This window comes from Hibiscus syriacus, unplaced genomic scaffold (assembly GCF_006381635.1).
Source record: "Hibiscus syriacus cultivar Baekdansim isolate YM2019G1 unplaced genomic scaffold, ASM638163v2 tig00111088_pilon, whole genome shotgun sequence".
NCBI classification, from domain to species: Eukaryota; Viridiplantae; Streptophyta; class Magnoliopsida; order Malvales; family Malvaceae; genus Hibiscus; species Hibiscus syriacus.
In genome coordinates, this window is record NW_024062978.1 from 489,142 (window position 1) to 505,495 (window position 16,354).

Below are 16,354 nucleotides of genomic sequence, written 5' to 3' on the forward strand. Positions count from 1 at the left end.
ATGGTTTCAGGTGCTGCGGCGGCGGCAGCCGACTCCATTCGCAACGCTACCGCCGGCATCACTCGTTTGATTCGAGGACTCGATTCTCAAGAAACCCGAGAGCAGTCTCTTGACATTCTCTGCAAGGTATAGTTTCAGCTTCCTTTGTTTTCTCAAAAAGAAAGAAAGAAAGGTGATCAAATAACACAAAAAAACTTTAACGAGGCCTTCAATTCCTATCAAAAAAAAAATAACACAAAAAAACCATTTGAAAGAGTTTGTACGTCTCAGGAATCTTATTCTTCAGTTTTTGTTCGGTCATTAAAGAATGGTTGAACCATTTTTAATATTTCAAAAGGATTTGCACTCTTTTTTCATGATCGTTACCCTCTTTTCTTTTTTTAAAAATACTTTTCAAGTTATCCTGAGATCTTATTTCATCAATGTTAGGGCTCTGATCATTGGATAATTAGCTTTCTAGTAATACGTATGATGTTTTTGGCTCATTTGTAATCTTTTTGTATCTCCTCAGAATAGGCACACTTGTGAGAATTTGGCAATTTTATTATGGAATTCTTTTGGTACTATGAAGGTCCTTTTAGAGGTAGGTTTTGCTGATTCATTCTATTCTATGTTTCTTCAACTTTTTTATTTTCATTGTTTTTAAGTATTAGTTTTGCCACTTTTCATTTTCTTAAAGTATTAATGTTAATATTAATTTCAAACATGGATATGATCGATTCTTTAATACTATGATAAAATTTGAAGAGGACGATAAACTTATTCGTATGAAGGACATACTTATATCTAATACTCATCGTTTCTAAGTACAGTTTATGCATCTAGCAAGCATAGTTTATTTATCAATTTAAAATTTTCATGTTGTTATTTTGCTCATTGTAATAATCAATTCTCATGCATCTATAGAACAATATTATTTGTCTACCTGACCAATGTTATTCTCCAAGAAAATCATAGACTTGAAAGCTTTATTGATACATGAAATGCCCACACCACTACATGATTGTTTATCTTTTCATTATTCAGGTAATAACTTCAGCTTACAGTCCATTATTATCCGACAGCATTACAGAAAAAGCCGTAACACAAGTTTGCAATGCCATAGCACTACTCCAGGTCCATTCTTCTAGTTTTATTTTTTGTGCATGAACATTGGCAAGTTTTAGTCTGTTTGCTTCAATGATTCAATCAATGGTTATTGGTCCAGACATGCAGTATTATATTGTATAAAATGAATTCTTGTCATTGTAGCCTATTTTCATATGTTAAGCTTGGAGTTAAAAATTTCAAAGATGATTAATTCTTTGGTTAACACTAGTAAAGTATGTATTTATCTATGTATTTTTACATTATGCTAACTGTTAATTCTTTGAAAAGCTTAATTACACCCATTCCTTGGAACTTTACAGCCTGTAGCTTCTCACCCTGATACAAAGATGCCATTCATCAGAGGTAACTTCACTTTTAGTCCTCCAAATACATGGTTACTTTGTGAACTTCATTAAGTCTTCAAATTCAATTGTTTTGCTTTAATTGTATTAGTCTACCTTGTATAAAAATACCATAATTTGTTGGTTGCATATAAAACCTGTTCTAATTGAAATACTTCTTTGTAGCTACTATGCCGGTGTATCTTTACCCCTTCCTGAACACCATGAGCAGTGAAAGGAACTATGAATGTCTAAGGCTCACTAGCTTAGGTGTCATTGGCTCCCTAGCAAAGGTAGCCTTCCCTGACATCTTCTCTTCTTGCAGAATACTTGCATCATTACAGCTCATGGAGCTGAATTAAATGGTTTTTTGGGTTAGTGTATTTTACTTTCTCTTGGATCGTCTTTATCAAGTATTCGATTTACGCAGGTTGATAATCCAGAAGTGGTCGAATATCTTCTTTCTACCCAGATATTTCCTAGTTGCCTACGCTGCTTGGAGTTTGGCAGGACATTGTCAAAAACAGTGAGTGATTCTTCAAATAGAGAAATCCATCACTGTTGTACTTGTATCAGTTGTTTTACTCTTTTGAAACTAACATTATCAGCTGCTAATATAATGTACACTACAGGTTGCCACATTTATAATTTACAGAATCTTACTGAATGAGAGAGGTCTCAAGTACTGTTTCATTATTGTGGAACGATATCTTGGTGTAAGCCAATGTTTGGCAAATGTAATCGAAAGTCTTGGTGAAGAAGATGAAAATTTACCGCGCCTGCTGAGAAACGTCATCGGTTGCTATCTCAGACTATCAGAAAACCAGAGGTTAGCCAAAAATACATGTTCTCTATATACATAGATGCATATATATACACACATACACATGTATGTATCATATTTACCGGTTCATTATTTGATGTTTGGAACTTGTTTCTGCAAGTAGGACACGACCACAATTGTCAAGATACGTTCCGTGGAAGTTGTTGGAGTACAAATATGTCAATATCCTCCAAGTAAGCTACATTCTGTGTTTCTAGAGAAGAAAAGCAATGCCTTTTGAACAATTCCTCGTGCTAATTAACTTCCTTTACAGGGTGATCCAGAAACCCTTGGTAACCTACGACAATTGATTCACAATCTAAAAATCACCCACAGCTCTGCGACTTGATCTACCAGCGAGTCGCCAGGGCCGTTCATTCAATGATGGAGAATGGAATTTACCTTAGTCAGGCTGGTCGAGGCAGTCACTTGAAAATACACAGTATACAATATCAAATACCCCATGCATAAACTGAACTTTGTACACTTATACCGTAAGCGTATAGACATGCATATGTAGACTAAAAAACAAACCCATAATAGTAGTTTCAGTATCCGAGACGCCGAAACCTAAATATATTAGTCTGGATATTACTTGTTTACTGCACCAAGTACTGTATTCTACTTATATATATATATATATATATTCGTAATGATTTGAGCTCGAATATATTTTATCTTCAAACTCGAAAATATGTTATAGAACATTGTCATTGGTAACTTTTAATTATTAGTTATTTCAAAGCTTCGGCTACCCAATTTTATGTTTTTATACAAAAATGTCCAAATATATAAAAAAATCGAAAAAATTAAATGAAAGATCGTGTATTTGATTAAAAAAAAAGTATTTGGATATTGTCTTGGCCTTCTAAACGGCTGTGATTTTACCAGATCCCCCACTGATTGGATCATACCTTTGAAACACGCTAGGTTAGCTAGTATTAACAAAGCCGACCGTAACACATAATCCTCTCTTGCATATTACTTGTTCGACCGTATCACTGAGTTCAAAATCCTTCCTCGCTCGAGCGAACTGAATCCTGACTAGGGGTGTAAACGAGTCGAGTTGAGTTCGAGTATTGCTGAGCTCGACTCGACTTAAAAATTCTGAAATAGAGTTCGACTCTACTCGAAAACTCGCGAGCTTAAAATTTTCAAACTCGACTCGAACTCGAAATCTTGAATTGAAGCTCGTGAACAGCTCGAAAAGGCTCAAAATGAAAAAAAAAATTCTTAAACTTAACTCGATTGAAGCCTCAAACTCGAACATGAACCTTAAATACATAAAATCTTATTATATTTTTTTATAAAAAAATCAATACATAAATATTAATATTATTATTAATTTATTTTTTTAAATAAAATCTTAATATATTATATTTTCGAGCTTCTCACGAGCTTTTCGAGTCGAATATCAAGTAGCTCGTTTCAGCTCGTTAAGAACTCGAGTCGAGCTCGAGTCGAGTACATTCGATCCGATTATTTATCGAGCCTTAATCGAGTCGATCTCGAATAGTTCACGATCTATCTCGTCTCATTTACCGTCCTAATCCTGACAGGCGGATTGAAGCGCAACGTCTCGTAAACGACTGAGTGCACTAGCTCCATATCTTCCGCCGGGTTAAAACTCTTGCTCGTTGATGGGTCGGATAATTTTCTCACTTCTTTCAGCCTGGCTTGTAATCCGGGGAACATTAGTACCAATTCTCGACCTGAAGAACGTGTCTGGTCCATGGAACCAGAAGTAGTCTAGACGGTCGTATATTAGTCCTACCAAAGGCCAGCCGTATGATCCTGGGATTATACGGCGCCAGAGATTTGATGATGAAAAAGTCAGTTGACAACGGTCGCCATAAGCATGGAGATCTAGCTTTTAAGTGCCGGAAAGAGAGGGAGACTTGATTTCATTATTCGAGAAGCAAGAAGGTTATGCTTGGATACTTGAAAATAAAAGACCAAATCATCATCAAATCAATAATAACGTTAATTCTATTTAATAAAAAAATATAATAAAATTATTGGAATAATTTATAAAAATTTAATTTAGTTAATCAGAATAATCGATTGTTTTGATCAGAGTATATAAATCAACCATTAGATATATACAGGTGAAAGATTAAATTTTAACAAAAAAAATGATAAATACAAATAAAGTAATTAAATAAAGTCGAAGAGGAAGTTATAAAGTGGCATTCTTCAAGATGAAGAGAGAAATGGGGTGCCCTTTTAATTTTTTAGTTCTGGAAGTTTCTAGTTTCAAATCGATAGTGTAGGCTATCAAAGCTAGTGAGTTAATATACCTTACTATCATGTGGGACACACATCACCCTGCTAACTTCGAAAAGCAGCTTATGTGAAGGGACTTTAGCCAGTTTAACCTCCCCAACACCTAAATGTACAAACAACGGGCTTATGAACCACAAAACTTAAAGCATTTTTCAGGCTTTGATCTCTGTGTTTGCTTCAGGCAGGAAGAGGGATGATCCAACATGTTTGCTTGAAAACGGTGTAGACCTTTTCGACTTGCGTTTCGTAGCGACGAGGGAAGGTTCCTCTTCCCAGGACGCTCGCATGGCTAGATCGATGTCGTCGTCATCGGCACTTTTGAAAACCGGGTGCATGTAGGCATTCTGAAGGAACCCTTTCAAGCTCAAGTACGGTTCCCTTGCTCGCTCCAATGTATCCTTCATCATTGTTTCCTACAAACACAAATAAAAGTGTTGGATAGGGGTATGTTGAATTACTTCTAGTCATGTAAGATGGGTTAAACAGATAGCCAACCTGTAAAGGATACCGGACAAAAGCCGGTTCATACCGCTTTTTGCAGAATCTGTGGAACCATATGGTCAATACAGGAAGGGTGATAAGCAATGGCGTCGATGAGGCAGCTTCTTTTGTGCTCAATAATCCCATTAGTAGCAGCTGCGAGACGATTAATGCGACAATGATACGTAGATGAACATCAGGCCAGAATGCAGCAGCACTTTCGTACTCTTGATTGTAGACATTTATGATCTACAAGTTCATTTAAGTACGTATGAGAGTAAGAATTTGCAAAGTACACAGTGCAAGTTTGTTATCACTACTACTAATCCGGAAAGATGCAAGTTCTTACCTGATGACGGTATACGACATAAGCCAACCCGAAGAACACGATTATGAAAGGAAGCAAGATAGGAGTAACCACAGCATAAACAAGACCGAGTAAGAAGTAGAGCTGTATTTGAGGTTCTCCAGTATTGAAACCAATGGTTCCGGGATCCATTGCCTCTTCCCGGTCCTTTTTGGTCTTAACCAAGAAGAAATTCTTCAAGTGGTAGATTATCAAGGGTTTCAACCTCAGTATTTCGGCAGCAACTCCAGCCCAACCGTCCACCATTATATAAGTAATGAAGAATGTTGCCTTCATTGGAATTGACGCACCAATTGTCTTTGGTATCCTACAAGTTGCCCCATGCGGACATATAAGAGAAACATTTGAATGATAACATCACTGATAAAACCAACTAGTTAAGCATTGTATGGTCTCTCATGATCCACACAAGCAACATAGGAGTGTTCAGATTTCATGGTAGAAAAACTAATCAGAGTAAATGAGGAAATCAAAGAGCAAAGGAACTGCTTGAAGCACATTCAGCCAATGGTACAGAGCTATTGGCCCCCCGAATACATAGAAAAAATTTACAAATTTGAACATATCTGTGTTAGACAAGATAATATTCAACACCCGAGTCGTAACGTAATTTAAGAACTAGAAGCTACTAGATGGGATGAATGGCAGGAATGAGCAGTATTTAACCAGAGCAAATCTGGCTGTACTAGCTATGTTACCACTGCTAAATTAGTTCCTGAACTCTCAAGGCCATTAAGGATAAAATAGACAACAGAAAACATGACAATAAATACTAGACTGCACATGCACATGAACGTAAGCTTGTCCAGTGATATAGAACTAAGGCAAATAAGGCTATATGAGAACATACTCATTGGTAGACTGATGTATGAACTGATTTAGTTGCTGAAATGCAGTTCCAGTGATTATGCTCCCGAGAAACACATTGATAAATTGGAAGAAATAATATCTACTTGCTGATCTCCTTTCCAGATCTGATAGGCTAATAAATCCTTCGAACTTCGACATTATCATCAATATTGTGGGCAGAAATATAAGAAATATCTTCAGAGCAATCCCAGGGAGAAAGCCTTGAATGAATGACTTTATGAATTTCCTTCAGAAATATTAATGTTATTAATTTTATGCAGTTGAACAAAAAGTATAAAAAATATTATATAAGCTAAAGAAAGTTTTAGCAGCTACAATAGTTATTTGCTAATAAAGCTTGGCCTAAAAGCAATAAAAGGACGAACACAATTTCCTTTGCTATTCATTGCAAGGCCAAGAATATTATAAAGAAGGAGGAGGAGAAGAAGAAAACTCACGCTTGGATTATAGGTTTAAGGAAAGGAAGTGCTTTCTCAATGCTCTCTATATTAGCAAGGGACTGTACGATTGCGATAGGAAACATGAAAAAGAATGTAAGGAAGAAAAATGCAACAGCTGCAATGAGCCTCCGGATTGTGAGAAAAACGAATGGAATTGCAAGGTTTTCCCAGTACACGTCTCGTGGTTCCGGAGCCCACTCGGTCAACCATATAGTCGGGTTCCTACATTGTTGAGTTTGTGCACAAACAGCAGCTCCCCATCGAGTTTTGAAGGAAACAAATGCTGCCGGCATGATTGATTTAGGGTTGTTAGTAATCTTCTCCCTCTCCGCGGATATCTGGCAGTCATGGAGGGAACAGAAGATTAAGAACACACTTTCACTTACACAATTTGAATGCAAATAAGTTGCTGATAAGTTCAAAGATTAAGAAAGAAAAATGCAAAAAATACTATTGAGATAATCATTTCAAGCAATAATGTTGATTTAAAAACTGAAACCAATGATTGGACATTCATGATGCATGCATGCAGTTTAAACCTACAAGCTTTTGAGTCTGAAGCCATGATTAATATCACTTATTATCATAATAAGCTTAAGGAACAACTAACCATTACATTGGTCGTCAAATTGGGACATTAAAATGAGTATTTGAGCTCTATGTTACTCGGGCTTAGGTGTAAGTGTAAGACATGGGTATTTAACGTACACGGATATGGTTAAGTTTTTCTATGTTTTTCCATATATTTAGAGGATCCTTGGAGGTCACATCCCCATATTCAAGTGTCGGACACGAGTGTCAGACATGAATACTTCATAAAAAGTGAAGGGTACGAACAACATAGCTACTGACAACTGATAACTAACCAATGAATGGAGAAGCAGAACAGAAAATAATCAGAAATGTGTAATAACTACATAGGTCAGCTTCAAATAAAACTGGGGTTAGATTAGCATGTAAGAATTTCTTGATTGGAAAGAAAAAAAAATGCCTTAAACCCGCAGTCAATAGAGATACATCGATCCTGTTGTGAGTGACATAGATATGTGCCCAGCACATTTATGTTCATTAAAAAGAATCATGCATTTAGAGTCATTACAGGATCATATCTCTATACCTATATCTAAACATACAATCAAACATCAATATGATGTTGAGCACAAATACTTCATAAAAATAATGTGCCAAAGCAATATAGTTGATTTTCTAAGGAAAGTTGACTGCAGAAAAAGAAATGTTACATCTCTAGATAATCTCTCAACTTTCGCTGTATAAAAGTCGACTGCATCTACGCTTTCTCCCCAAAGGCCAAGGAAACCCGTCTGCTTGATGGAAGAGAAATTCATCCAAAGATGTCAGTTATCCAGGAAAACATGCACACACAACCATGAGCTAATCATCTTTATTTCTAGTTGAATTCTAAAAGATAAAGCAAACTATTGAAAGCAACTTAATAATGTAAAAAGCAAGGATAGAAAAAAATATTTCTAGATGTTAATTGTCACATTATTTGCAAAAAGTTTACCTTCAGTAAAGGTCTCATAGATGGATTCCTTTCGTATTTGTTTTTATAGTAGTCGAGCCAATTATTAATTATCTTCTTCTCCTTGACCAATCCTGAAAGCTTGTTAGCATTATAAACAACCTGCAAGCAAATAATTATGACAAAAAACAGAGGAAGTATATTTCAGCATTCAAATGAGTTCAAATGCAGCTTAACATGCCCAAAGATTTATATTTAAGGATATGTTGATGTATATGTATACTATCAAACCTGATGACTGAGATAGTGATCTGAATGGTTGACAAGAAAGAAATGTTCGACAAGCTCACTAACTGATTCATCGGGATCAGGTGGGACATTTCTTACCAGTACCTTTACCAACAAAATGGTGTTAGAAAAAATATATTTAAGATGATAAATCTTCAGAGCTAGCAAGAAAAAGAGCCACTACAATAAGACCATCTGACTGGCTTTTCCTTTTGAACTTAATGATATAAATCTCAATAATTTGCTTGGAGCATGTAGATTTCAGAAAGAGAAAATTCAGCTTCAAATTAATAGATGAATTGTGCTTACCGTAAATTGGTCTGGGCGCCGTTGTTCTGATGCAAGGAAATGTAATCTCATTGCTGCTACTATCTCATATTCTCGTTTCAGCATGTAGCATGTCCAAAAAGTAAAGGCATAAGCCATGACCAGATGTGTCCAATATCTGCAAACAAAAAAATGTATTAAAATTGTTAACGGTTATGGAACTGAGTCGGGTATTTGTAGAAATCATAAACTATGTCAGAAAGTTATTTCAAAAGCTAAAGGGAAATGGAAAAGATACAGCTCGGAATGAGAAAGTTCTGCATACCTTTCTGATCCATTTGGAATATTTGATATGGAGAGCTTATCGATGTCACTGAATGTTAAGCCTGAATGTTCCAGGGTATTATTGGTCCAATTAACTGGTACCATGATTGTAAATGCTAAGAACACAATAGGAACAAATATTTTTAGCCTGCACTTCAAAGAAGATAGGGTAAGAAAAGACATCACATTAGTCCAAGGCACTCAGTAATCAACTTTGTCTTTGCAATAGAATTACAGGTTTACAATCTCATTATGAATTCAATACAACAGTTCAGAGTAAGATCATTTAATTTACATAGTAAAAAAGGTATGGTTCATTCAAGTTTAAAAAAAAAAGCGGGTTCTTCTATTGAATTGACATAAGTTAAGGCACCTATATACGCATACATGAACCCCAAAGGATGAACTGAATTCTCCTTATTACCAAGACATGACTCAAGAGAACAGCAAAAGCTTCCCCAAAGAGAAAATCAAACTGACATAAATATCCGTGTTGCCACTTTGCCAGTTCTTTACTATCTTGTTTAAGCCTTAATGTTTTTTTACTGAATCTCTTTATGCCGGTTAATTTACCAATCAGCCTAGATATTACTGCAGCTTGTATGAAAGCATATATTATTCGGCACAACAAGCACATTCAGACATCTATGGAACATTCAAATGATCTGATTACCAATGTAATATCAACCTAGTTTTCTCTTTTCCATGTAACTTGCAAATTGTTAACTAGTAGAATCTAGTGCATTGTGCATTCACTAAAGCCGGCCATGGTCCACAGAGCTGGCATGGAATTGAACAAACAGTAGCATACATACCCCAACAAGTAAATCCTCAAGTAAACAGCGGAATCCAATCCAGCATGGTCGATCAACTCGGGCTCTGGCATTTGGAGTGCAGCAGGCATCCAGTTGAGAAATCTGGCATATGACCTGAAGTCCAAATTCACGAACTTGCTTACAAATGCACCATTCGCCAAAGGGCTGCTCCTTAAACCTTTGATATACCATTTGGGGAAGTAAACCCTGTCATTCACCGGTTGAATCCGAAGAATCGCAAATGCCAAAAAGAAAGCAAATGCACTGAGAATATTGATAGTTGCTGCAAGTCCAATATCACTTAGAGTAGCCATGAATTTGCTTCAACATTGAACAATGACTACTTCCCTGAAAATAGAAAGGAAATTTTCTTTTTCAGAGGGAAAAAGGGTAAAGCTTAATCTAAGCAAATTGAGGTAACAACTAGCCAAAAAAAAGTCTAATCGTTTGGCCAAAAATATTTATTGTTTTAATTTATAGCTACTTTTGACTTTTGTGTGCTTTGGGAAGAGCTATCTCCAATGCCTTGTACCAAAAAAATAAAAAATAAAAAGAGTAAAAAAGTTGAAATCAAATACCAATATTTTGGTGATTCTCTTTTCTTTTGTCAATAAAATCTTTTAGATGAAAACTCGAAAGAAAAACAAATTTCCTCTGAAATCTGGAACTCATATAAACCATCATTCATCACTCTTAAATCCGAAATGAAACAAGAATTTATGAACAATTAACATATAAGCATAAACAATCGAACAAAAACATGCCTACTAAACCAGAAAAAAAACAACCGAACAACATTAGGATAAAAAAGGGAAATAACTGCCGAAGTTAAGTCCATTTTTTGCCCAGATTTTCTAGGCAACCAAACAGAAACTCTTTAAGTTATCATATAACTCCCTCCTCCTCTTCTCAACAATGAAGCAAACACTAAAAAGATAGACGTTATCACCCTTATTGAACCTAAAAAACAAAGCGTTTGGAGTCCAATGCAGTTTAAACTCACGAGAAGCAGAAACAGATGAGACAAAACTCAGTAATAAACACTTCAAAACGCTTCTTTTTTGTTTTCTTCGCCCCAAGAAATGATCACTGATCAGTGAACGAGCGATAATTTGAGAAGGGAAGAAAAGCTAGTTTCTTCTTCTTCTAATTCTGCGGTCAGAAATCAAATCGAAGTTGAAGAAGAATTACAACTGGGAATGGCACAGTAATTCCTATTCGGTGTTTTTTCCAGAAAGTCGAAAGATTAAAGAAGCAAAGTAATTGGAAAGACTAAAAACAACTATTGATGTTCACATTATTTGTTGCATTGATTTATACAATCCATTTGTCGGTAGATGGCCTGTGCGAGAAATTTGAATAGATGCGATCTATAACGGCTACCCATTGCCCTCCACTTTCCCCCCAAAAGCACGTCTTTGATCTCTAGCATTGCAAAAATAAATAGTACAAGAAATATTAATTAAATAATTATAGCATAAGATAAGAAAATAAATATTCGTTTAATCCGAGATATTAGCATAATCAGAAATTTAAAGAAATAATCGATATAATATATTACATAATTAGAATATATTTTACCTTTTTATATTAAATTGATTCATTTTTAGTCTACTTTAATTTTTAAATTTAATATTTTTGTTCTCCCAGTCGTTAAGAGAGAATTTGAGATATAATTGTTTCATAAATGATTTTTTTTATAAAAAATTGAATTTTAAAAAGTAAAAAATATATATGAACTCATAACCGTGACCCGAAAATACAGGTACTTGGATTTTACAGGTATCTGACTAATGGATGCCCAGATTTAACGAGCTTGAACAGGAATCAACAAGTATACTACCTAAAAAATTGAGTATCTAGTACTTCGAGTAGGGTTGTTCATGGATAGTTAATCGAACCGTTTAGCCTAAACGATTGATTAACTGTTATAACGGTTATGAGATTTTTCTAAATGTAACCTAACTGTTAAAAAAGGTTAACCGCTAACGATTAACTGTTAGTAACGGTTTGATAACTGGTTAACATATGAATATTATAATTATTTGTAAAAAAATTTGATAATTCATATTACATTAAACTATAGCGTCTAACACATACTTACATCGGTGTAAGTGAATAAAATAAAATTAAAATATAGCACATAATATATACCTACACCGTTATAAGCAGAGACGGACCAAGACAAAAATTTAGGGGTTGCAAGAGCCCCATGGGTGACACTTTTGAGGGGTGACACTTGTGGAGGGGTTGCTTGGGATACCCCGGGCACCATGGAAGTCTGCCCTTGGATGAGGGGTTGCCCGGGATATCCCGGGTATCATGGAGGTCCGCCCCTGATTATAAGTGAATGAAATAAAAATTTGTAGCACTTAACACATGTTTACAATAATAATGATAAAATATTTGTGTAAATATGTTTATGTATTTTTAAAGATATAAAAAAAATAAATAAAAAATAAAAAAATATATATTAAGTTCCTTGGGTATAAATATTATTAATATATATATATATATATATATATATTAAAAATAATGAAAACTATTGTGTACAAATTTTATTAAAAATATTAAAAATTATATTAAGTTATTTGTTCAAAAAATAATAAATAATAAATATAATTATAAATTTAATTTATTAACATTAACCGTTTATCAAAATTCATAACCGTAACTTTAACCGTTGACCATCATTTTTAACGATTCAATTAACCAAAATTGTTTAATTTTAACGATTCGATTAATTAACTTGTTAACGATAACGAAAATTTACAATTATTTGATAACAACAGTATGAATAGAAAACATGAAATATTAAACGAGAATATAAAAATAAAATTACAGTAGGAACAAAAAAGTTCAAAAGCGGACAGGCTGCCATTGAAACCGATCAAAGTTTCAAGAGCTTCATCCAACAAAAGAAAGTTGAGCTAAAAATCTGCGATTTAAAAAGGCCACCGTTTCTAATAAACTGTATTAGCGAAGTTGCCCGAGTTTCTGCAATGCTTATTATGTAACGAATGCCATTCACATGATTAATATTTGCCTTTTCTCACAAGCCAAAAACAAACGAAACCCCATTGTTATTATAATCAATACAAATAATCACATAAGTTTCTTTGATTCAAGCACAACCGCAGGAGGGGGTGTGTTTCTTTTTGAGTGAACAATTTTGAACTTTACCGGAATCGGGAAGTAGAGTTGACATTAGTTCTTCGGGTGAACGGCAACCTGGTGCATGTCCATGTCTTTCAACATTACAGAACGCCCACAAGAATCACATGGAGCAGTCCTTGAGCCACAAATGCTCTCATGCTCCGACAGTCCTCTTAATCTGTCCCGAACATCCATGGCAGAGCTTCCGGCTTGAACCATGTCTCCACAAAACCGACATGTGATTAAGCGCATGGGGCAATCCGAGGCTTGGTGTTGCACCTATCCATATAAAATGAAAGAAAAATTTTATAAATAAGAAAAGAAAGATGCACCTGAAGTTTCGATTTCCAATCACTGGGTTCTTGTTTCATCTACTATTAAGAGCTAAACAAAAGATCATGATGCCACAACAGGGTGCCAGCCATTTGAAGTTCTATATCTAGAAAAGGAAAACCTTTGATTTTGCTAGACCATACTAGAAAATGTTGACTGCACTAGCAGCACTAAAAACCAATATCCTACAAGGTATTTACAACCTAATAAAACACCTAAACCTGTAATTTACTACTAGGATTCATGCTTGGTCTTATCCATCATCCACTAGCATAGAAAGGGCTAGTTTGTATACCATCTTTTAACTTGAACTGTCACAGAATGACAGACCATATAAGTTATGCAGTAACCAACATTCGTACAGAACCACAACAATAGTTAATTAATTTCATGAATGAATTTCCACTTATGAAATAAAAGAAAAAGGTGCCAGTTTTAATGCCCTAGTTAATAAAAAAAGTAAATCAAAATAAATTGACTACAAAAGGAATGTGGCTTACCATGTCTTCCTTCTCAAGGACTACTCCACAAGGGCACCTAAGTGGTTCATGAAACACTTTCATGTGCTTTTCCATCTCTCCTGATTGAAAAGCTTGCCCACATTTGTTGCAATGCACATGATTTTTGGCCTCTTCCATCCTAAGAACTATGCTACAACCAGCATGTGGACAAACAACATTATGTCTACTACAGTATGCTTCATGCAGTGCTATACTCCTACTGGGTATAAAATGCTTGCAATTTCGACACTCAACTGTATCCACCTCCATTGAAGATGAATGCATGACTTGTTGTCCCGCCTTACGCTTGCTGTTCTCTTGAACATGCACCGATACCTGGTACTTGGTTGTTCCTTTGAATCCATAGACAGCAAGGCTGTAAGTACCAGTACCCAAGTTCCTATCTTTGGAAGTGAGGATCAAAGTCTTCGAACCAACATCATGGGAAGACCATTCGTGTTGGTGCCGGTTTGGGAATATTAGGGGATGCCTGGATACATAAAGGTCAGTATCTCCACCATTTGTCTCTGCATCTATCTTTACCTCTATTTTGACATCATCAGAAACAATTTTTTCCCATGTATCATCATCAATAGAGAACTTATAAAACATGTAATTTCCCTCCTCAACTGATCCAGATTCTGTTGTCCCAAACACAAGTTGTTTTAGGACATACTGATCTGTCCTCTCTGATTCAACGCCAGGGTTGACAATATCCACCTCAATATCTGTTTCCAAGACAGATATGCTTGAAGAGGGTTTCAGCTCAAGAACTCGTAAACTATATGTGAATTCCCCATATTTAACTGTAAGAACATCATCTTGAGAGAGGGTAGCATGCTGACGAAGGCTTGTTTCAAGGATCGCCTTGTGATTTGGTAAGTCAGAAAAGCCAATTCCATCAGGTTGAAGTTTCGCATATGTACCTTTCGGAAGTCGAACATAACGAACCTCAACCAAGGGAACCATTGGAGTGTCCACAGGGAACAAATTACTCCATACATGAGGCGGAATTGCGACTGAACCTTCATCTGCAGTGAATTCCAAAACACCTGAATGAGTGGTTCTACTATTTTCCTTTTCGTCATCCGTAGTATTTGAAGAACCCTCTTGATGAACTAGCGACAACTGAAAGTACATCGGTCCCTTGTCAAATGCACCTTGATTAGACAATTCTGTGAAACAGGATGGTGGCAATTTGATCTTATCTCCACTACCCTGAAAAGGTACAGCTTCCAAGATTTTATAAAACACTATTCCTCTTCCTGAAAGTAAACTCTCTTCCATTTGCTGTTCAGCCTAATCAAGATAAAGGGGAAAAAACCAGTAACGGCATTACTGAATATACCAAAAAATGTCATGATGCAAAATTATTCAACTCATTTTTAAAGCATCCATGCAAGCACTAAAAGATGTCATAATGTAAAATAATTCAACTCTGTTTAAATCATTTATGCAGGCTCTCTATGCATACATTACATGAACTCAATCATCGTTTAATCATCATAAGAGTTCATAACTAAACCATGGTAGATTGAAATATACAGAGTAGTCAAGTCAAGGTATGTTCGAGAATTAAAACTTAAAATTTTCCAAAAATGTCACAATCCAAATTACGGTTCATGTAGAGGGCAAATATCTTTTCATGGTACAAAGAAGGCAAAAGCCCAAGAATAAGGATAGGGGTTGCAAGTGCTAGAATTCAAATCCAGGCCTATAGAATTCCACTTATTAGGAATGGCTGCACAAAACCCTGGTTCTGGAATGATGAAGAATGAAGATTCTTCTATTTCAAACCAAGCGGCTGCACAGGCTTTCATTTTTCTCTCCAAAAACCAACACATATTCATTATTTCAAAGATTCTTCTATTTCAAACCCAAGTTTCTAGCAATTTCAAGTAAAGCATCGTTTCCGTATCGAATTTATGATGCGCGTCCTCATAATAAATATGATCTCAATAATGCTAAAGATTGAATAACTCAATAACTTCTCCACATAAAATAATTTCCATCTAATTGCGTAACAGCGACGACAGAAGTTAATTTCAACGACCTAAAAGAATTACTCAAAAATTCGATCGACGGATAAAAACATATATTAAGAAAAACCAATAAAATGAATTGAGAACCGGAAAGCAAAGGTCGGGGGCAATAGTAGTACCTTAAGCTGAGCTTCGATGGCATCCAGCCTTCTGGATCTTTGAGCAGCTTCAATGGCATCTCGTTGTTTCTTGGCCTCTTCTTTTGCTTTCCTCTCTCGCTCTAATTTCAACTTGGCCCTTTCCTTCCTCTCCCTCTGTTCTTTATCAAGCTTCTCTCTTGCTCTCCTTAGCTCGAAATCCATAACTCCAAAAAGAAATTCCCCTTAATCTCTTCCGAGTTGGATCGTAAACTTTGAGATGAGTTTGCGTGTGGTTGATTTCCTTGTTTTCCAAAGATTAATTGAAATCTGTGATCATTGATAAATTTTATAGGGGTTGTAGCGTTGGAAA

The 16,354-nt window shown here is 35.5% G+C and overlaps 3 protein-coding genes across 3 annotated transcripts; 1 reads left to right on the top strand and 2 right to left on the bottom strand.

Moving 5' to 3' along the window:
• On the top strand, nt 1–2,602 carry LOC120152346 (CCR4-NOT transcription complex subunit 9-like). The gene is made up of 10 exons (XM_039164587.1): nt 1–131; nt 257–259; nt 517–583; nt 1,027–1,116; nt 1,410–1,452; nt 1,617–1,723; nt 1,861–1,956; nt 2,063–2,259; nt 2,378–2,447; nt 2,528–2,602. Exons 1-10 carry the CDS (start codon nt 1–3, stop codon nt 2,600–2,602), a joined length of 879 nt encoding a protein of 292 aa, XP_039020518.1.
• A 2,062-nt stretch (nt 2,603–4,664) lies between these two features.
• Nucleotides 4,665–10,314, bottom strand: LOC120152225 (CSC1-like protein At3g21620). The gene is made up of 11 exons (XM_039164492.1): nt 9,874–10,314; nt 9,060–9,206; nt 8,777–8,912; nt 8,471–8,572; nt 8,222–8,341; nt 7,938–8,018; nt 6,694–7,034; nt 6,237–6,482; nt 5,369–5,693; nt 5,035–5,268; nt 4,665–4,952 (listed from the first exon to the last, which is right to left on the bottom strand). The coding sequence occupies exons 1-11, from the start codon at nt 10,185–10,187 to the stop codon at nt 4,692–4,694; spliced, it is 2,307 nt and encodes a 768-aa protein (XP_039020423.1). The 5' UTR covers nt 10,188–10,314; the 3' UTR covers nt 4,665–4,691.
• A 2,521-nt stretch (nt 10,315–12,835) lies between these two features.
• On the bottom strand, nt 12,836–16,354 carry LOC120152432. The gene is made up of 3 exons (XM_039164648.1): nt 16,024–16,354; nt 13,863–15,161; nt 12,836–13,308 (listed from the first exon to the last, which is right to left on the bottom strand). The coding sequence occupies exons 1-3, from the start codon at nt 16,204–16,206 to the stop codon at nt 13,081–13,083; spliced, it is 1,710 nt and encodes a 569-aa protein (XP_039020579.1). The 5' UTR covers nt 16,207–16,354; the 3' UTR covers nt 12,836–13,080.

Coding starts and splice junctions, on each gene's coding strand:
- LOC120152346 (XM_039164587.1), top strand. CDS start 1: ATGGTTTCAGGTGCTGCGGCGGCGGCAGCCGACTCCATTCGCAACGCT. Junction 1,117..1,409: donor ATGCCATAGCACTACTCCAG/GTCCATTCTTCT, acceptor GGAACTTTACAG/CCTGTAGCTTCTCACCCTGA. Junction 2,260..2,377: donor AGACTATCAGAAAACCAGAG/GTTAGCCAAAAA, acceptor TTCTGCAAGTAG/GACACGACCACAATTGTCAA.
- LOC120152225 (XM_039164492.1), bottom strand. CDS start 10,187: ATGGCTACTCTAAGTGATATTGGACTTGCAGCAACTATCAATATTCTC. Junction 8,342..8,470: donor ATCACTATCTCAGTCATCAG/GTTTGATAGTAT, acceptor ATTTGCTTGCAG/GTTGTTTATAATGCTAACAA. Junction 4,953..5,034: donor TTGTCCGGTATCCTTTACAG/GTTGGCTATCTG, acceptor TTGTGTTTGTAG/GAAACAATGATGAAGGATAC.
- LOC120152432 (XM_039164648.1), bottom strand. CDS start 16,206: ATGGATTTCGAGCTAAGGAGAGCAAGAGAGAAGCTTGATAAAGAACAG. Junction 15,162..16,023: donor CCATCGAAGCTCAGCTTAAG/GTACTACTATTG, acceptor TATCTTGATTAG/GCTGAACAGCAAATGGAAGA. Junction 13,309..13,862: donor TCCTTGAGAAGGAAGACATG/GTAAGCCACATT, acceptor TTATATGGATAG/GTGCAACACCAAGCCTCGGA.